Source organism: Microcebus murinus, chromosome 16, assembly GCF_040939455.1.
Source record: "Microcebus murinus isolate Inina chromosome 16, M.murinus_Inina_mat1.0, whole genome shotgun sequence".
Taxonomy (NCBI): domain Eukaryota; kingdom Metazoa; phylum Chordata; class Mammalia; order Primates; family Cheirogaleidae; genus Microcebus; species Microcebus murinus.
Genome location: NC_134119.1, coordinates 67,247,606 through 67,266,769, shown reverse-complemented (window position 1 = coordinate 67,266,769; position 19,164 = coordinate 67,247,606). Strand labels below are relative to the sequence as shown.

The 19,164-nt window shown below is 60.7% G+C and overlaps 3 protein-coding genes across 3 annotated transcripts in view; 1 reads left to right on the top strand and 2 right to left on the bottom strand.

The window, feature by feature from the left end:
• Positions 1-15: 15 nt before the first annotated feature.
• Positions 16-10,579, top strand: FAM83E (family with sequence similarity 83 member E). The gene is made up of 5 exons (XM_075993207.1): positions 16-2,304; positions 3,328-3,495; positions 3,809-3,933; positions 7,794-8,235; positions 9,816-10,579. The coding sequence occupies exons 1-5, from the start codon at positions 1,831-1,833 to the stop codon at positions 10,095-10,097; spliced, it is 1,491 nt and encodes a 496-aa protein (XP_075849322.1). The 5' UTR covers positions 16-1,830; the 3' UTR covers positions 10,098-10,579.
• On the bottom strand, positions 5,452-6,418 carry SPACA4 (sperm acrosome associated 4). The gene has a single exon (XM_012754419.3). The coding sequence runs from the start codon at positions 6,182-6,184 to the stop codon at positions 5,801-5,803; it is 384 nt and encodes a 127-aa protein (XP_012609873.2). The 5' UTR covers positions 6,185-6,418; the 3' UTR covers positions 5,452-5,800.
• A 441-nt stretch (positions 10,580-11,020) lies between the features above and the next one.
• Positions 11,021-19,164, bottom strand: part of SULT2B1 (sulfotransferase family 2B member 1) — a 33,243-nt gene continuing 25,099 nt past the window's right edge. Inside the window, exons 3-7 of the mRNA XM_012754416.3 lie at positions 18,695-18,903; positions 17,202-17,328; positions 15,938-16,032; positions 12,394-12,574; positions 11,021-11,245 (exon numbers count right to left, since the gene is read on the bottom strand). Of these exons, the coding sequence (XP_012609870.2) occupies positions 11,043-11,245; positions 12,394-12,574; positions 15,938-16,032; positions 17,202-17,328; positions 18,695-18,903 (815 nt within the window). The 3' untranslated portion in view covers positions 11,021-11,042. The remainder of the gene's footprint in view (positions 11,246-12,393; positions 12,575-15,937; positions 16,033-17,201; positions 17,329-18,694; positions 18,904-19,164) is intronic.

Genomic DNA, 19,164 nt, shown 5'->3' with positions numbered 1-19,164 from the left:
CAGCAGCCCCATGTGTGGGGCCCAGCCTGAAAGCGCCCCCTGGCGGCCTCTGCATTTACACAGCGTCTGGACCTCACCACACCTGTTGGCCCCTTGCTGGGCCCTGAGCCCAGAGCCCTGCCTCCTCCTAAGAGCCAGGTGTCAGGTGTTCCCACACCTGCTTCCTTCTAGGATCAATCCTGCCCCGCCCCCTATTAAAGGACCTGCTACCCTTCCCTGTCGCTGGGGAGGGCATGCAGGGCTTGGACAGGGAAGTGTAGAGGGGGCGGGCAGTAGGCCCTTGGGCCAGTGCCCAGTGGATGTGTGTTCCCGGAGCCGCGCCCTGACCTCCCAGTAGACCTGAGTTGGTCGTTCCTCCGGGCCCTCCTGTGTTTACACAAGGGGCTGAGTTCCCGATCCCGGGCAGGCAGCACAATGAATGAGAAGAGAGGGCGAATGAGGCAAGAGGGCCGGAAGAGCCACAGAAGTAACAGCAAGAAGATTCCAGCGCCTGGTATTCACCCCTGAAAAGGCAAGAGAAGCAAGGATGGGGATGGAGGCACAGGGAGCAGCGGGTACACGGATAGGGTGTGTGGCGGCCAGCCTGGCTCTACTTCCCTCTCTTTGCAGGGCTCCTCGCGTGGCCGGGAGGAAGGAGCGCCTGGGTTGCTCGGATTGGAAGGAGGAGCTGCCGGTTTGAGTCCCGAGGTTGCGTCGGGAGCCTTGGCAAAGGCTTGGGAGGCAGGCAGGACGGGATATACAGTGGCCCCTGTCCAAAAAGTGGCTGGGCAGCTGGCAGCAGGTACAGTTTAGGCAGAAATCCAGGCTGGGGTCAGCGTGGCCAGGGCTGGGCTCGGATCAGAGGACAGCCCAAAACGGCTCCAAGGGCTGGGACACAGGCAGGGGCGGCCGTCTGGGGAACAGTGCCTGCCTGGTGCCCTCAAACCAAGATGGGCTGTGGAGATCATGTGCCACTTCCGTAGTGATGAAAACCCCCATAGAGCATGTCACCCTCCACTGCAGCGGCCTCAGAAGGGGGAGGGTGTGGGGAGCAGCGTTCCTGATTGACGGGGCAGGGCAGGGGAGGGTTCGAGGCTTCAGGCTGGAGCTTGTTCCTCCAAGGCTGTGAACAGGCACCATGGGGACCCGTCCCAGAGAGTCTGCTGGTGAGAGGTGCTGAGCCTGCGGCTGGCTGGCCCCCAAACAGACAGATTCAGGTGGAGACAGCTGTCAGATCCTGAGATTGTCAGTCAAAAGCCATCGGTGTTTTCCAGACAGTGGAAGAGTTGGTCTTGCTGTTGACCAGGGACAAACAGGCAGCCTTCTTCAGTTAGGGACATTTGAGTGGAGACAGGCACAGTCAGTGGCCTGAAAGTGAGCAGTCAGCCAGGGCAGGTGGGTGGCCAGCCTGGCCAAGTTCAGGACAGCTAAAGGTCCCTAGGGGCATTGTGTGACCAGCAGGCTGGAAGTTGTTGTGTGACTGAGCAGAGATGCCCTGTTAATGGGTCACACGGTTGGAGATGGTGTCAGGGGGTCAGCCTGACCAGCAGGGACAGCTGGCAGGAAGGTGAGGGACGCCAGCCAGGCATGGTGTTAGCTGCGGGCGGGCAGGTAGTTGGTTTGAGCAGCCTGAGGGATCAAGCGGTCAGTCCTTTGGGCAGTCTGATTGTCAGGACAGTGAGCCAGGGACAGCCACAGGGAACCATTTGGACTTCTGTGGGGCCACCCTGGAGGCCCCTGATGGCCTCGTAGAATCTGCCTCTTAGGAGACCCCCAGATGGTCAGTCCCCCAAAGACAGCCAGACCCTCAGGGACCCAGCCTGTGACAGTCCTCCTACCCAAGTGGCTCCAATGGCAGCCTCCCAGCTGGCAGCGCTGGACGGAGAGGAGTCCGGGGCTGGGGTGCTGCCCCTGACCGAGGCCAGCCCCGGCTTCCTGTACTCCGAGGGCCAGCGGCTGGCCCTGGAGGCTCTGCTGAGCGAGGGGACGGAGGCGTTCCAGGCCTGCGTGCAGCGCGAGGGGCTGTGGCCCTTCCTGAGCAGGGATGAGGCCCAGGGCTTGGCGGCAGCAGCTGAAGACTGGCCAGTAGCCAAGCCGGAGCCCGGCGGGACAGCAGAGGGAGCCGCTGCCACCGAGGAGGACGTGGGCAGCCTGACCTACTGGCCCGGGCAGTCGGAGCAGCCAGCGCCTGTCCTGCGGCTGGGCTGGCCGGAGGACTCGGCCTGGAAGGGGATCACCCGGGCACAGCTGTACACCCAGCCCCCTGCAGAGGGCCACCCGCCCCTCAAGGAGCTAGTACGCCGGGAGATCCAGGCCGCCCACAAGGTGGGTGCCTCGGGCCGGGCGTCCATTCCCCACACCTGGACATCCACACGTGCCAGCTCCCGGGACCGGGTCCCAGGCGCCTCTCCCTTGTCTCCCGGGACTTACAAGTACCCTCAGTCCACATCCCCCATGACCTGTAACCCGGGAGTCCACACTCCCAGACCTCGTCCTCCCCTCGCAGGTCTGGGTGCCCCTACCCGCTCCCCAAGACCTGGTGCCCTTAGCCAGCCATGCCCTTGAACCTAACCGTGACCCCCCAGCGCCAGTCACCCACCCCATCCCGCAGCACCAGGCCGGGCTCGCCAGCCCCCCAGGGGGGTGGTGCAGGTGTCCCCTGCAGCCGTGGCTCTGTCCCTCCCAGTCTCAGTGTCCCTGTTGATGTGCGTAGTCTTCGGAGAGCCCTGGAAGGGCAGGGCAGTGATGCCATTGAGGAGATAGAGAAACTGAGGCAAGGCATGGTGAAATGTATTGCTTGTAAGTGGCCGAGTGGGGATTTGAACCCAGGCCATCTGGCTGGTGAGTCAGGATTTGTTACCACTACTTTATTCTGCCTGCAAGATCCAGGTTCTCAGTACTTCCGGGTCCCCAAAGCTCACCTCAGTGGCCTGGCAGGTCACCCCTCCCACCCCCAGCACCCGGGACACTCCCAAGGCCCCGGAAGTGCAGTCACCTACCCACAGTGCCCTGCAAGGGCATCCAGCCACTGACCCTGGAGCCGTGGACGTTGGGGTACCGTAACGTCACAGATCAAGGGACACCATTCCCTGTTGTAGGCATGAGTCACAATGACGGTTTTCCAGCAGTTAGGGGCTGGGGGGCTGCAGGAGGGGCCGCCTTTTCCTCACTCTCGCAGGCACCGTGTCCCCTTCAGCCCCCCTGAGCATCCCGCGGAGGCTGGGCCCTTAAGCTCCCGGCCCCCAGAGCACCACACCCCTGTCCCCAATGTCAGGCCCCCAGCCCCCCTGACTATCCCCAAACCCAAGGTTCCATCTGCATGCCCACATCCCCTCTCCCCACCCCCAGCTGGTGGCCGTGGTCATGGATGCCTTCACTGACCCAGACCTGCTTTGGGACTTGGTGGCTGCCGCCACGCGCCGCTGGGTCCCTGTCTACCTGCTCCTGGACCGCCAGCAGCTGCCTGCCTTCCTGGCACTGGCCCAGCAGCTGGGGCTGAACCCCTGGGCCACAGAGGTAGGGGCCAGGCCAGAGGGACCCATGAGTCCCCATTTCCTTGGCCTGGGGGTAGCAGGGACGGGCTCCTCCAGGGGGGGCCAGGGCCACCGAGGTGGATCCCAGCTGGGATGGCCCCTGATGTCCGTGCCCGAGGGGTGGACATCCCCACGGGGTCTTGAGCCAGAGAGCTTCGGGTATCTCTAAGAGACGCCTGAGGATCTGGGGAAACTGGGACAGACACTGCTACGGAGTCATGGGTCGCCCAGGTAAAGCCAGCCTGGAGGGACCCCTGAGCGAGGATGTGCCTTCCCCGTCCCCCACGCCCCGCTAGAACCTGGACATCCGCGTCGTGCGGGGCTGCAGCTTCCAGAGTCGCTGGCGACGGCAGGTGAGCGGCAACGTGCGGGAGAAGTTCGTGCTGCTTGACGGTGACAGGGTCATCTCAGGATCCTACAGGTATGGCCTCCGCACCCCCGCCACGCCTCCTGATGTTCTGTACCCAGCGTGCCCCCAGTGTGCGAGAGAACAGCGAGCATCCCCTTTCCCGGCCTCTCTGTCCTCATCTGTAAAATGGGTCCAAATCACCCTTCCCTAGAGAGCAGGTAGCGTGGGGCAGGGCAGGCTTGGGGCTGGTGCCCGCGCCGGCCCTGCTGCTGGCCTGCAGTGGCTTTGGTAGGTGGCTTTTCCTCTCTGACCTTGTGTTTCCTCATCTGGGAAACTGGGCCCGCAGTTCGGGGGCTAGGGGTTCAAAACCAGGAGGACCCGGATTGGAGCCTGAGCTCTGCTTGGGTCAGTAACTTCACTCTCTGAGTGTCTGTGACAGAGGAAGAGCCACTGTCAGATGACCCGACCCACAGATGGGCTCACGTCCCTCCTTTCCTTTCTTCGGGGTTCCACTGACCCCAAACGCTTTGCTTTGGGGTGCTTCCCCCATTCTCAGACTGTTTCCCTGTCTAGAAAGTGCGAGTAACAACAGCACCTACCTCACAGGGTCACAGCGCGGTGGCGGGGTGAGGCGGGGCGTGGACTCAGATCCTGGCCCTGCCACTTACTAGCTGTGTGACTTCGGGCAATGCACTTCACCTCTCTGTGCCTCAGTTTCCCCCTCTACAGAGCGGGCTGATTTGGTTAGTGCCTCTAGAACAAGGTTTCCCAACAGAGGTAGCGGACCTATTTTGGACTGGAGAGTTCTGTTTTGGGGGGCTGTTGTGTGTGCACAGTAGGACGCTGAGCCGAATCTTCAGCCTCAACCCTCCTGCCAGTTATGACAACCGAGAAAGTTTCCGGACATGGCCACACGTCCCCTGGAGAGTGGAGGTGGCTGGCGGAGAACCATGGCTGAGAACCCAGTGATTCTCACCCTCCAGTTTGCACTAGAACCACCAGGGGGACTTGTTAGAACACAGCTCTGGGGCCCCACCCCCATTCATCCCACGGGGACAGAGCCCAGGAATCTGCATTTCCAGAAAATTCCCTGTTGATGCCGATACTGCCAGTCCGAGGACTCCACTTTGAAAACTGCTAGCGCCGAGACTGGGATTTTTTTTTTCTTTTTTTTGAGACAGAGTCTCGATTTTTTGCCTGGGCTAGGGTGCCGTGGCGTTAACTAGCTAACAGCAACCTCAAACTCCTGGGCTTAAGCGATCCTCCTGCCTCAGCCTCCCGAGTAGCTGGGACTACAGGCATGCGCCACCATGCCCGGCTAATTTTTTCTATATATTTTTAGTTGGCTGATTAATTCTTTCTATTTTTAGTAGAGACGGGGTCTCGCTCTTGCTCAGGCTGGTCTCGAACTCCTGACCTTGAGTGATCCTCCCGCCTTGACCTCCCAGAGTGCTAGGATTACAGGCGTGAGCCACCGCGCCCGGCCACGACTGGGATGTTTTGAAGAGCATCCACCGTCCCAGCTTCTCGTGAGGATTCAGTGCGACAGTGGTGCCCGGCACGGAATATCCGAAGTGCTCCGTAAATATCAGCTGTCATTATTGTTATTATTTATATATTTTTTACCACATTTCATGGAGTCTAAGGGGCAACCCGTGGAAAGAAACATCTGGATGGAAATGTGAGAAGACCTGCGTCTAAGAACCAATGACAGACAGCAGTGTGACCAAACCCATGGACTGTCCCCACTGTCACATCAGGCCTGAGCGTGCCTCACCGAGCCCCGGGCTCCTGGTGGACAGCCCTAGAAGGGATGGAGCCAGGGCCACGAGAGGGTGTGCAGGGCCTCAGGCTGTTCAATGGGGGGAGGAGGTGGGGGCACGGGTGGGGGCAGTGGCAGAGCGGGGACACCAACCCCAGGCCCCGCCCTCCCTGTTGGTCACAGCACGTGTTGAGGTAGCAGCAAGCCCAGCCCCAGCGCCAGGCTGGCGGCAGTCCCTGCCGACCGGCTGCTCTCGGGGCGGGGCGCGCCGTTGCACAGGTTGCCGACGCAGCAGGTGGAGATGAGGGAGTAGGTGACGCCCTTGTAGCTGACGGGCTCCTCGCGGCCACAGCTGGTGGATTGCACGCAGCCCTTGCTGATGATCGGCCCGGTGCCCGGGGCCACCCCGCGGCCGTTGAAGCAGTCCTCGTCGTCGCCACAGTGCATGAGGGTGGCGGGGCAGTGCGCGGAGTCGGTGGGCTCACAGAAAAAGCAGTCCTTGAGACCCGTGGTGCCAGGGGGCAGAGTCATCACCAGAAGCAGCAGCCAGCCGAGGACCATGGTGGCCTGGCGGCGTGGACGGTGCCCGAGCCAGGCCGTGGGCTTCCTGGACCTCCTGGAACCGCCGAATGAGTGACCCCCCGGGACTGGCCCCGCCCGCACGACGCTTGCCCCTCGTTCGGGCCTCCCAGGGTTGGCGCTCAGAACGTCCTCGGTTCCCAAAGCTCTGTGTCCCTCCCTGAGCCCTAGGGACGGAGGTGGTCAGCAGCCGCTGCCCGACAAGAGTCCGTGGAGTGGAATGAGGTGACCTCACAGATCCCTCGGGGTTCCCACTGGCTGCTCGGGGTGAGGTCACAGGCGGGGGGAGGCGTGTCACAATCCAGAGGACTCCGCCGCCCGCCCAGCCAAGGCAAAGATGCTCTGAACACAGTGACCGGCCGGCCTCGGGCTCCCGCGCTCTCCTGCGTGCTGCACCCCCTCCCCGCCCCAGGGCTTAGCTGCAGCCTCACGCTTTCCATGGCAACCCCATTCTCCCGATGGGCAAACTGAGGCTCGGAAAGGGAGAGCGAGGGTGTCCGAGGTCCCTGAGCCAGGGTTTGTTTGGGCTTGGGTTCATTTAATCCCAAAGAGGCTGGGAGAGAAGAGGATGTTTACTGAGCACTTGCCGAGATGTATGTGCTAAGATCTATGCTGCATGCTTTAAATGACCGCCGTGAAAATGGGGACAGGCGGGGCACTGGCCGCCACACTCGCAGCTCTTAGTCCTGGCCATGTGCAGGGAGCTCGATCCCCACTTGCGTCTTCCTATGTTTAGCTCCATCTCACAGATGAGCAGACTGAGGTACGGAGCAGGAATGCCTAGAGTTTGGCACACAGCAAGTGCTTAATAAATGGCACTCATTATAGGAAGCAGCAGGGTCTCTCTTTTCCTTTTTTTTTTTTTTTTTTGCCCAAAAGTCTAAGGACAGCGGAGTCTTTTTTTTTTTTTTTTTTTTTTTGAGACAGACTCTCAGTCTGTTGCCCAGGCTAGAGTGAGTGCCGTGGCGTCAGCCTAGCTCACAGCAACCTCAAACTCCTGGGCTCAAGCGATCCTCCTGCCTCAGCCTCCCGAGTATAGCTGGGACTACAGGCATGCGCCACCATGCCCGGCTAACTTTTTCTATATAATTTTTAGTTGGCCAATTAATTTCTTTCTATTATTAGTAGGGATGGGGTCTTGCTCTTGTTCAGGCTGGCCTCGAACTCCTGACCTTGAGCGATCCTCCCTCCTCCTGCCTCTGCCTCCCAGAGTGCTAGGATTACAGGTGTGAGCCACCGTGCCCGGCAGACAGCGGAGTTGTTAAGTAGTCCCTGTGAGTGTCAGGAAACTAACCCCGTCTCTTTCCAGAGGAGGAAACTGAGGCAGTGAAGTCCACAGTGGGGACTGGGCAGAGCCCGGGTTTGCACCACGGTTAGATTCCAGAGATGACATAAGTAGCTTAACTCATGTTGTCCTCACTCAACCCTCCCAGGGAGGTACTCGGTTGTTCCCATTCCGCAGAGGGGGAAGCTGAGGCCCGAGAGGTCAGGACTTGCCTGAGGTCAGCCAGGCGCCCCTGGGACCCAGCTGGGGGCCAGGCAGGGCGTCCGGGCCGTGGGGAGACCCTGACCCCGCACTCCTGGCCCCCAGCTTCACATGGAGCGACTCGCGCCTGCACCGGGGCCTGGTGACCCTGCTGACCGGGGAGATCGTCGACGCCTTCAGCCTGGAGTTCCGGACGCTGTACGCGGCCTCCTGGCCTCTGCCGCCCGCGCCCCCTCTGCGCCCCTCGGCCAGCGCCGCGGGGGGCCTGCGGCTGGACCACAGCCCGCACCGCGTGGCCCGCCGCCGCTCCGTGGCCCCCGCGTCACCTCCGCCGCCCAATGCCCCCCTGGCCCGTCGCCTGGCTGCCTGCCGCATCGCCAGGGGAGACGGGAAGGAGTCCCCGGTCGCTCCGGGGCCGGCACTCAGCGACGTCCTCAGGAGCATGCAGCGCGGCCGGGCCCCCAGCGGCCCCCCGGCCCGGCCCAGCCGCTCCCTGTGGGACCTGAGCCGCCTGTCCCAGCTGTCGGGCTCCAGCGACGACGACAAGGTGAGACCTACTGGCGGCTGGAGGAGGATGGAGGCAGCTGAGGCCCAGAGAGGGAAAGGCACTTGCCTACAGTCACACAGCCGGGCTCCAGGGCTCTGCTCCCAGCCTAGGGGCAGGGAGCTGCGGGCCGGTTCCCCCGAATTCCTAGTTGCCACCCCACTTCCTGTACCCCGAGGCATGCTGGGTGGCAGGGGGCAGAGATCCAGGAGCCCTGGGTGCTAATCCTGCCATCACACAGCAGTTCAGGGGCCGGAGCCAAGGACTCGCCTTCTCTGAACCTCAGTGTTCACACCTAGGAAATGGGCTGAGCGATTGCGCTCAGTCTCGGTTCGGTGAGGACTCCGTGAGGATAAATGAAAGAGAATGATCATAATAACAACGAAAAATTCCCCAAATGGAATTTTATATATTTCATGACATCCTCAGCCTGGGCCAGGGCGGGATGACTCCCATGACGCCCATGTTCATGGATGGGAAAAGAGAGGTCAGAGAGGTCAAGTAGCTCGCCCGGGTGGAGACAGCCATCTCCCAAGGGCACCTTGTGGCAGGCCGGCCCCCACCCCAGAACTTGCACAGAGGGGGTTCAACTTAACCTTTGCCACAGCCCTCCACCCACCCACTTCACAGATGGGACAACTGAGGCGCCAGAGAGGGATTGGAACTCGGCCCTGGCTGCCTCCCAAGTGGGGCTCTTAAATGCCCTGCTTGCTCCCTGCTTCCCGGATTTGAGTGCCATGGGGTGCTGGGGAGAGGGAAGGGATTAGGGGGGCTCAGAGGGACCCCCGCCCCATCCCCCAGCTGTTTAGATGAGGGGTTCTGGCCGAGCCTGTTCCAGTTCTCTGGGGGCCCCTGGGCAGGTGACTTTTTCTCTCCCAGCCTCGGCTTCCTGGGCTGTACAGTGGGCTGCTGGGAGGGTGGGAGCAGAGCCGCGCGGGGGAACTGGTGGACTCGGCCTGGGGTGCAGTCCTCTGTGAGCCGTGCCCCCCCAGCCTCAGTTTCCCCATAGCTAAGTGGAGCTGGAGGCAGCCTCCCCTGAGAGTGAGGGAGACGTGGCCAGGGAACTGCTCCCCTGGGTCCCTGGCAGGGAAGGCTGCAGCTCCGAGGGGAGGGGACGGGCAGGGGCAAGGTCCTCGCTCCCACCTGTGCCCCAGCCACCCTCACCCTCACCCCTCCCTGGGCAAATATTTGCTCCCCCCAGGCAGCTGCCAGCTGCTTCCGGTTCCTCCCCAGGTGGGGATATGGAGCCTCACCTCCTCTGTGGGTTTGGGGGTCCCAGGGTGCCCCCTCACTCCGCTCCTGGTTCCGGAGGCTCAGGGGCCTTCTCACCCCCCCCTTTCTCCTCCCTCTCCTCCTATCTCTCCTCCCATCTAACCTCCTCCCCACCCTTCCTCCTCCCTCCCCCTTCCCCTCCCTTTCTCTTCTCATGTCCCTCCTGCCCCCCTTCCCCCTCCCGACCCCCCCAAACTCCATCCCTCCCCTGGGCGTCTCTCACCTCCTCCTCTGCTGCCCCCCCCCCGTCCTCCCCCCCCCCCCGCTGCCCCCACTCCCTTCCTCGTCTCACCTCCCCCTTCCCTCCACAGCTCCAGAAGTCCTGGGGCTCGAAGGACACCCCAGCCAAGGCCCTGATGCGGCAGCGGGGCACTGGAGGGGGCCCCTGGGCCGAGGCTGAGTCCCGGCCTCCTCCGCTGGCCTGGTCCCAGCCCTGGGGCGGGCCCCTGCCCCTCCTCCCTCCGCGCCGCCTCCACTATCTGTCCGCGGCCCCCAGGAGGTTGGGTGAGGATGCCACGTCCAGACTCCCAGAGCCCAGAGGCGCCCGGCAGCCAGACTGGGCCTTCCGTGCGGGACTTGGGGGGCAGCCCTGACAGGAGCCCGGCCGCACTCGGCTGCCCACCCGGGAGAGATGCGTGACGTGTAGGCTCAGAGCCCCGGCCTCGGCTGGCCTCGCTCGTGGGCCTCCGGCAGGCCCTCTGGCCTCCGTGTCCAGGAAACGGAAGGGACTTTTTTTGCTTGTCCCAGAACCTGGACAATCCCACTGCCCAACCTGGACCTCGGTGTCGCAGGCCACAAAATGGCAAGCAGGCGGGAAGTCAAGTCTCCACCGGCTGCCGATCCTGACAGCCCGAATCCTACGGGGTGTCCGGACTTCTCTGGGGAGGGGCCTGGCCCAGTGGCCCCCCTGCTGGAATTGTGGGGGGAGCCAAGGTGGGGAAGCCCTGGGACTAAAGGGGACGCTCCTGGCACCCACCATGCTCAGGAGCTGTGGGTAAACTGAGTCAAGGAGCTGAAGAATGAGGGCCTGGAAAGTTGTGGGACACAGCTGCTGGGGTTGGGCCATGGGGAGGGACTGGGTGGGCGGAGGAGCCGTTTGGGGGTGCCAAGCGGAGGTGGGTCTGCTGGAGCCCCCCTTTCCTTATTCTCAGAATAAAATGTGCATTTGGGCATGAAAATGATCAGCCTGACCAACAAACCTAGAGTCTAGCCCCAGCGCCTCCTCCCTTGGCCCTGGGGTCCCCAGCGCCTTTCCCTCAGGCCCCAAGGTCCCCAGCGCCCTCTTCCCTCAGGCCCCGGGGTCCCCAGCGCCCCCTCCCTGGGGAAACTGAGCCCAACGCTGGGCTCCGGCAGCACCTTTGCCTCCGGGCAGGGCTCCTGAGTCACCGGCCAGCTGGTGCCTGATCGGGAAGAGGCCCTGCCCTCCCAAGGCCTGGGGTGCGACCTCGGGGGTCCCCCCCAGCCCCCACCCCCCATGTCACATGGTCTCCATAGCGCGTCAAGGAATGCGGGCAGGAGTGACGTGTTTATTCTCAGGGTCACGGGTGGGGGGACTCGGAGGCCTGGCCGGGCCTGGGGCTGGGCTGGGGGCTGGGCTCGGGCTCGGGGTCCGGGCTGGCGTCCTCCTTCGGGGCCTTGTCCCACGGGAAGGGCCGCGTGCCCCGCATCTGCTCGCGGTAGACTCGATCGAAGGCTTCGCTCTGCGCCACCGTGAAGTGATTCTTCCAGTCACCAGAGACCCCTGGAGCGGGGAGGGACACGGGGTGAGCATCACCCCCCCCGCCCCACACCCCACCTCCTGGCCTTTGCCCCAAACCCGCCCTCCCGCCACCCACTCCCTCCACCTCCATTCCGCCCCCTCTGCCACCTGTGATGACTCCTGTCTGCGCTCCAGTCCCCTGGCCTGAGCCCTGGCACCATTCTCACCTCCTCCCACCCCTGGGTCCCCTCCTCCGCTTGCTCAAGCAAGCCAGCTCCCAGCTGAGTGCCCGGGCTCCAGGCTTATCTCCTCACTGGGTGGCCCTCTGGGGCGTCACCCCCTTACCTGGAAACCTGGGGCCAGTGGCATTTAGCATGTTACATGACACCCTCAGTGTCGCGGGGCTGAATATCAATCCCCCCCAATAGCCACGTGCTAATCCCAGAACCTGCCATTATGTGGCCTGATGTGGCCAAAAAGGTTTTGCGGATGTGATTAAGCTAAAGGCGCAGAGAGAAGGAGGTCGCCCTGGGCTGCCCAGGTGACCCCATCAAGCGGTTCTCCTCGAGAGGCCCCCAGAAGAAAGACATTCCTAGACACCTTGATTTTAGCCCAGTGAGACCGAGCCCCAACGTCTGACCTCCAGACGTGTAGGAGAGTAAACGTGTGTTGTTTTGAAAGCCACAAAGTTTGTGGCTTTTTTTTTTTTTTTTTAGGGTCAGGGTCTCACTATCTTGCCCAGGCTGGTCTCGAACTCCTGAACTCAAGCAATCCTCCTGCCTTGGCCTCCCAAAGTGCTGGGATTACAGGTGTGAGACACCATGCCAGCAATGTGGCATTTTGTTACTCCCACCCCCAATCCGTAATGCAACATTTGAATATTTCTGCAGTGGGCGTGGACGTGGAGGAAGATGCACAAAGACCATAAATGGCCTCCCGGCGGCTGGGCTCTGGCTTTGGCAGGACACGTGGACGTTTTGCTCCCCTTGGGAGCTCTCCAGGTGCAAATGGCAGGCCTTGGGTGGCAGGCACGTGTGCCGGGCCAGCGCTAAGCCCTGTGCGTGGCATCACATGGACCCTGGGTCCATGCTGCCCCTGTTCACCCCCGTGTTACAGTTGGAGAAAATGAGGCACAGAGAGGTTAAGTAGCTCGGCCAAGTCACACAGCGGTGACCTCACGGCCTCCGCACCTTTCCGGAGGAAGGCCCCCTGGCGGTGGTCCAGCAGGCTGGGGGGCAGCAGCGTGTAGTTGGACATGGTGTTGGCCTTCATGGCCCCGAAGTTCGAGTGTGCCACGACGGAGCTCAGCGCCTCCTCGCTCAGCGGCCGGCCCAGGAACTGGCAGACGCGCTGCACAGAGCCCCGCAGGTCCTGGGGACAGGGGAGAGGCGTCAGTGGGGGAGGGCACCTGGCCCAGGACGGAGCTCGGGACCCAGACTCTGGGGCTGAGGAGGGAGCCAGGGGCAGAGGCCACTTCAGCACCTTGTTCTGGTGAGAAACCGGCCTTGGCCAGTCTGGGCCTCAGACCTGCTCCTCCCCTGAAGCTCCATCTCGGGGCGTCCCCACCATTCACCCCATCACAGGGCCAGACTCCTGGGCCTGGCCTTCCCCGCATCAGTCCCGACCTCCCGCCTTCGACTCGCTTTGCTGTGTCCCGTCCTCTGTGTCCCCACAGCCCTAGCACTGGCTCAGGCCTCCACCTCTCCCTCCCAGACCCTCAGCCCAGCCTCCTCCCAGCCTCCCTGCCTCCAGCTCGTCCCGCATCCCGAGCTGACCCTGCTCCTCCAGCTCCCACCTCTCCCATGGCTCCCCACTGCCCCGGGACAGGGTCCCCGCTCCCAGGCCTGGCTTTCAGGGACAGGCGTGGTCTGGCTTTGGCATGGGGCTTCCAGAAAGGCCCTTTGCCACTACTGTAGCTCAAATATTGCCTTCCTCATGACAGTGACGGTTCAAGTCACTATAGATTGAGCACCTACTGTATACCAGACTCTGGCCCAAGCCCCACACATAGATCTGTTTCTATCCTGTCATCAGCTTTGCAAAGGTAGTGTCATTAGCCCAATTGATAAATGGAGGCCCAGAGAGGGGAAGACACTTGCCCAAGGCCACACAGCCACGAAGGTGCTCAGGCTCAGGTCCCCGAAGTCCTCCCCTCTACCTGGCTGCGGTGACATGCAGCACCTGGCAAGTCAGCACCCCCCGCCCGTCAGCCCCACCAACCCCAGGGCCCTGATTTCCCAGGTCGTTCCTGGTTTCATAACCTCCCATCCGTTTATCCTGAACCACTCACTTGCCCCAGAAACCCTAACATGTGGGCGGCGCCTCACACCCAGGGGCCGCCCCGAAGCTCTCGGTTAGGCTGCCTGGCCCAGTTTTTGGTTTGGAGAATAAAGCTTGCTGGGAAATAGGGGGAGGAGTGATGCCGAACCTTTTTCCAGAGCTTTCCACCAGAAGAAATATACCAGGGTGGGAAAAAAAAACATGGAATTTGTAGCGAAGAGCTGTGTGCCTTGGGCAAATTATCGACCCTGTCTTTGGTGATAAAACCCTGTTTCCTCCTCTATAAAATAAGGGTAATGACATTAGGGAGAGCCGTATACAATTGCCACTTTTGCAGATCAAAACTGGTTGAACACTGGCATTTCGTGGGGTTCAATTTTCTATGCACCTCACCCGTCCGTACTTAGTGAGGATTAAATGAGGTGATTTGTGTCGGGGATTTGCAGCAGGTGCAGGCATTCGCTATGATCGCTGTTATTACCAATCAGACAGCCCTCGTTCGGAGCCTAATCACTCTTACTTTACACACTATGCTAACAGGTTCCTGTGCTTTTAAGGATGAGACTTCTGGCAGCCCCGAAGTGGTTTTAAGAGGATTTTAACCGCTTTGTCTGACACCAAAGTACAAACTGCAAAAAAGTACTGATAAAAAGAATACAAAAAATACGTGAAGGGAACAAGAAAGGACGGTGGCTTGACTCAGGGGCTCATGCCTGTAATCCCAGCACTATGGGAGGCCAAGGTGGGAGGATCGCTTGAGCCCAGGAGTTCGAGGCTGCAGTGAGCTATGACTACACCACTGCACTCCAGCCTGGGCAACAGAGGAAGACCCTGTGTTTAAAAAAAAGGAGGAGGAGGAGGAAAAAAAGAATGAACAAAAAAAAAAAAAAATGAAAGTGTCTGAGGACACTGGCGAATGGGTGGGTTTGGAAGCCTCCCTGGCTCTCAGCCTCTTGGAACAGACCTTGGTTAAGAACCTAGAATGGGGGCCGGGCGCTGTGGCTCACGCCTGTAATCCTAGCTCTTGGGAGGCCGAGGTGGGCGGATTGCTCGAGGTCAGGAGTTCGAAACCAGCCTGAGCAAGAGCGAGACCCCGTCTCTACTATAAATAGAAAGAAATTAATTGGCCAACTGATATATATATAAAAAATTAGCCGGGCATGGTGGCGCATGCCTGTAGTCCCAGCTACCCGGGAGGCTGAGGCAGAAGGATCACTCGAGCCCAGGAGTTTGAGGTTGCTGTGAGCTAGGCTGACGCCACGGCACTCACTCTAGCCTGGGCAACAAAGTGAGACTCTGTCTCAAAAAAAAAAAAAAAAAAAAAAAAAAAAAAAAAAAAAAAAAAAAAAAAAAAAAAAAAGAACCTAGAATGGGCCGGGCGCAGTGGCTCACGCCTGTGATCCTAGCACTCTGGGAGGCTGAGGCGGGAGGATCGCTCAAGGTCAGGAGTTCGAAACCAGCCTGAGCAAGAGCGAGACCCCCGTCTCTACTAAAGATAGAAAGAAATTAATTGGCCAACTAATATATAGAGAAAACATTAGCCGGGCATGGTGGCGCATGCCTGTAGTCCCAGCCACTCGGGAGGCTGAGGCGGGAGGATCATTTGAGCCCAGGAGTTTGAGGTTGCTGTGAGCTAGGCTGATGCCACGGCACTCACTGTAGGCTGGGCAACACAGTGAGACTCTGTCTCAACAAAACAAAACAAAAAAAACAGAACCTAGAATGGCTGGGCATGTTCGTTGACTGTGGAGGGTTCCTTCTAGAAGCCCAGCACCCTTCTTGTAGCCGGGCAAGACCACGGCCATTCCGCAAGGCCCCTTGTTCCAGAACCTTCCCTGATGGCCCCAGCGAGAAGGAGTCCCGCTCCCCCAGTGCCGGCCAGGCGTTGGACGGGGTCGGGTGAGCACCCCAGTCTACCCTCAGAGGCCTGTCTCCTCCGTGTCTCCCTCTGCGTCTCACACTGCGACAGTCACTGAAGCTCGGGTCTCTCGTGCCACGGTCTCTCGTGATCGGACGCGCCCTGTCGCCTCCCCTGCTCAGAGCAGAGCCAGAGTCCTCGCAGCCCGGCCTCCCCTGCCCGCCTCTCCCGCCCTCCCCTTCCCTCGCTCAGCTTTGGCCACACTGGTGCCGTCACTGTCCCCGGAACACGTCGAGGCAAAAAGCCGCCCCAGGGCCTTGGCACTGGCTGTTCCTTCTTCCTGGGACACTTCCCCCCAGACATCGCCTCCTCCGGGTCTTTGCTCAATTGTCACCTCCTCCGTGAGGCTTCCATGGACCACCCTATTTTAAGTCGTTACACACGTCCCGTGGCCCCCCTCCCCGTTTGCCTCCCCCCCCAGCGCCCCCTGAGTACTTGGTGCGTCTGGCCACGGTCTGTCCCCGACTCGTGGGCTCGGGGACGCTGTTCGCTGCTGCACCCCGGTACCTGGTGCCCAGGTGGCGGTGGCCACTCACCTCCTGCAGCTCCTCGTAGGTGATGAACAGGAAGTTCTCTTTGCCCTGCATCCGAATCCAGCCCTTAATGTGGTCGAACCAGGAGCCAAACTGCACTGCAGGCGGAGGGGCAGGTGGCGTGAGGCCGAGCGCGGGGCCACCCCGCCCCACCGGGCTGGGGGGGGGTCTGACTACCCCCCATACCCCAGGTCTTGCCCCTCAGAGCTGGACGCCTTCCCCCCAGCCCCCCACATCGCTGCCAAGTTCAAGGTCTCTCCCAACCTGCCCCTCCCCCAGTCGCCCATCGCTGGCGGCCCTCGTCTGTCTGTCCGTCCAGTGAATCAGCAGCCTGGCCCCCCCCACACCTGAATCCCCTCCAAAGTCGGGGTGTCTGAAAGGACCGAGAAGGGGACATGTGGCCGAGGGACCCTGCCCTTCTTGGCACCTGGCTCCCAATGTCCCTGTTGTCCTGCCTCTCCCTGTCTCCCTGTGTCTGTGTCTCTGGTCCTGTCTCCCCGCCTGTCTCTGTCTCTTGCTTACTGTGTCTCTCAGTCTCTGCCCTGATCTCTGTATCTCTCATGTCTTTCATTTTCTCTCTGTCTCTCGGTCTCCATCTCTGTCTCTCTCTCTGTCTCTTGCTGTCTCCACTACTCTTCTTTTGTTTTTCAGAGACAAAGTCACACTATGTTGCCCAGGCTGGCCTCGAACTCCTGGGCTCAAGCGATTCCTCCAGCCTCAGCCTCTTGAGTAGCTGGGACTACAGGCGCCCAAGCCACTGTGACCTGCTCCACCACTCACTATGTCTCTCTACCTCTCTCTCTCTCTTTGGTTTATTTTATTTATTTATTTATTTATTTATTTATGAGACAGAGTCTCACTTTGTCGCCCAGGCTAGAGTGAGTGCCGTGGCGTCAGCCTAGCTCACAGCAACCTCAGACTCCTGAGCTCAAGCAATCCTCCTGCCTCAGCCTCCCGAGTAGCTGGGACTACAGGCATGTACCACCATGCCTGGCTGATTTTTTCTATATATTTTTAGTTGGCCAATTAATTTCTTCCTATTTCTAGTAGAGACGGGGTCTCGCTCTTGCTCAGGCTGGTCTCGAACTCCTGACCTTGAGCGATCCTCCCACCTCGGCCTCCCAGAGTGCTGGGATTACAGGCATGATCTCTGCCTCTGTTCTTCTCCCTCCTCTGTCCCTCCGCCATCCGGGTCCTCTGGGCGCCCCTTCCCTGCAGGGCTGGGCTTGCACCCCACCCCTCCCACCCGCTGGGTCCTTGTCCTCACCTTCGCCTTTGAGGAAGTCCTGCAGGAACTGGTCAGGCGTGCCGGGGTCCTTCAACTGCCCGGCGATCTTGGAGTAATGATAGAGCGAGACCACCACGTCCCGGGGGTTCCGACCCAGGTAGATCACCTGCGTGCAGACGTTGGGGACAGGGGAAAAGGCGTCAGACACAGGCAGGGCCCTGGCCCTGGCAGGTGCCTGCCTGTGACACCCCCTGACTTCTGACCCTGCAGCAGGAAGTACTCGAGGTAGACTTCCCACAGGACTTCCCAGCTAATGGCAGCTCAGCTCGGCTCCTTTCATCCCAGAGGACGAGGAGAGTTTACTCCAGCTACATTCTAGGAGGAGGGAGGGAGCGTTTCTGGGCCAGGTGGAGGGACAGTTTGGTTTCAGGGAACAAAGAGGGGAGGAGGAAGGCATGAGATTCAGGACGGGCAGAGAAGAGAAGCTGGCCCCTCCTTTCCATGCCCACAGCTGAAGCCCCAACCTGCTCCTCAACCTCCCAATATGGCCCCAGAAGGTCTTGCTACAGCCAGACCTAACCCTGCCCTCCTTGTCTACAGCCCTCTGTGGCTCCCCAGGGTCCCTGGACAGAGTCCCATGCCCTGGGCCTGGCATTCGAGGCCCTGATAAACCTGGTTATTGGCCTCGATCTTTCTACCAGCTTCAGATTCCATAGTCAGCCGCCCCGAGCCCCTCAGACAGGTCCCTCCCCGGGAAACTGTCTCCTCCTCCAAGGCCCAGCGCTAACGAGTGCTCCTGACCACCTCCAGGTCTCCTGGGGACTCCCTTGCTGGGACCCGGGGGCCCTGAGCCACCTCTGCTTGTGCACACACCGTCCTTGCCCTCTCACGGCCTGTCTGCAGCCTGTGTCCACTCACGGGTGGGGGCACCTTCAGGGCAGGGTGGCGATCTGGGAAACCTGAGCCAGCTCAAGTCCCTCCTCTGTTCAGAGCTCTCCTGTAGCTCCCAGCTCACTCAGATGACAGCTGAAGTCCTCACTGGGGCCCATGTGGCCCTGCACATTGGACCCCTTTGTCCCCCCGTACCTCAACTCTACTCCTCTGCCCCCAACTCACTTGGCTTCGGCCACACCGGCCTCCCTGCTGTTCATCAGACACATCGCACTCACCCCAGGGCCTTTGCACGGCTCTTCCCTCTGCCTGAAATGCTCTTCCCCAAACACTTCATGGTCTTTACTCGCTGGGGTCTCCCCTGACCACGCTATTTATAATTGCTACTGCACCCCAACTCTCTCCCCAGCCCTCTCCTGGCTCCCGATGTAAATGTATCCCATCAGACATACTAGATCGTTTTTTAAATCTATCCACTCTATTGCCTGCCCTGATGCCCTTTCGAATGTGGGCTCACAAGGGCAGGCATTTCTGTGCTAGATCGGGGCCAGGCACCCAGTAGGTGACCAATACATAGGTGCTGAACGAATCAATGAGTTACTCCCCTCCCCCCACCCCACCCCACCCCCCGCCCCCCGCACCTTGGCCTTGGAGCTGAAGAAGGCCTTGGTGAAGATCTGGATGGGAAGGTGGGAGCTCATGAGGCGGGGGCTGGACTGGTCCGGGAGGCTGAAGGCGCCCACGATGGTCTCGCACCAGGGCGCCCGCTCCCAGATGGGCACTGAGCGGGTCCAGGACGGGTCCCCGTCCTTCAGGATTAAGCAGAGGATCTCGATCATCCAGGTGGTGCCTGTCGGGAGAAACCAAGCAGGCTCGTCGGGAGTGGGCAGGGCCGAAGAGGGGCGATGCGATCAGATCAGCAGTGACGGCATTTATTGAGCAACCTGCCACCTATTTTTAGCTCGCTGATTCCCCTCAGCCAGCGTTGATTAACCTCATTTTCAAAGCAGGAAACTAAGCCTGAAAGAAACAGAATCTGTCATCCAAGGGGACAAGGCCAGGCAGTGGCGAGGCGCAGAGACTGGCTGGCTGTCCACACGATCCCATTTCG

Coding starts and splice junctions, on each gene's coding strand:
- FAM83E (XM_075993207.1), top strand. CDS start 1,831: ATGGCAGCCTCCCAGCTGGCAGCGCTGGACGGAGAGGAGTCCGGGGCT. Junction 3,934..7,793: donor GTCATCTCAGGATCCTACAG/GTATGGCCTCCG, acceptor CCTGGCCCCCAG/CTTCACATGGAGCGACTCGC. Junction 8,236..9,815: donor GCTCCAGCGACGACGACAAG/GTGAGACCTACT, acceptor TTCCCTCCACAG/CTCCAGAAGTCCTGGGGCTC.
- SPACA4 (XM_012754419.3), bottom strand. CDS start 6,184: ATGGTCCTCGGCTGGCTGCTGCTTCTGGTGATGACTCTGCCCCCTGGC.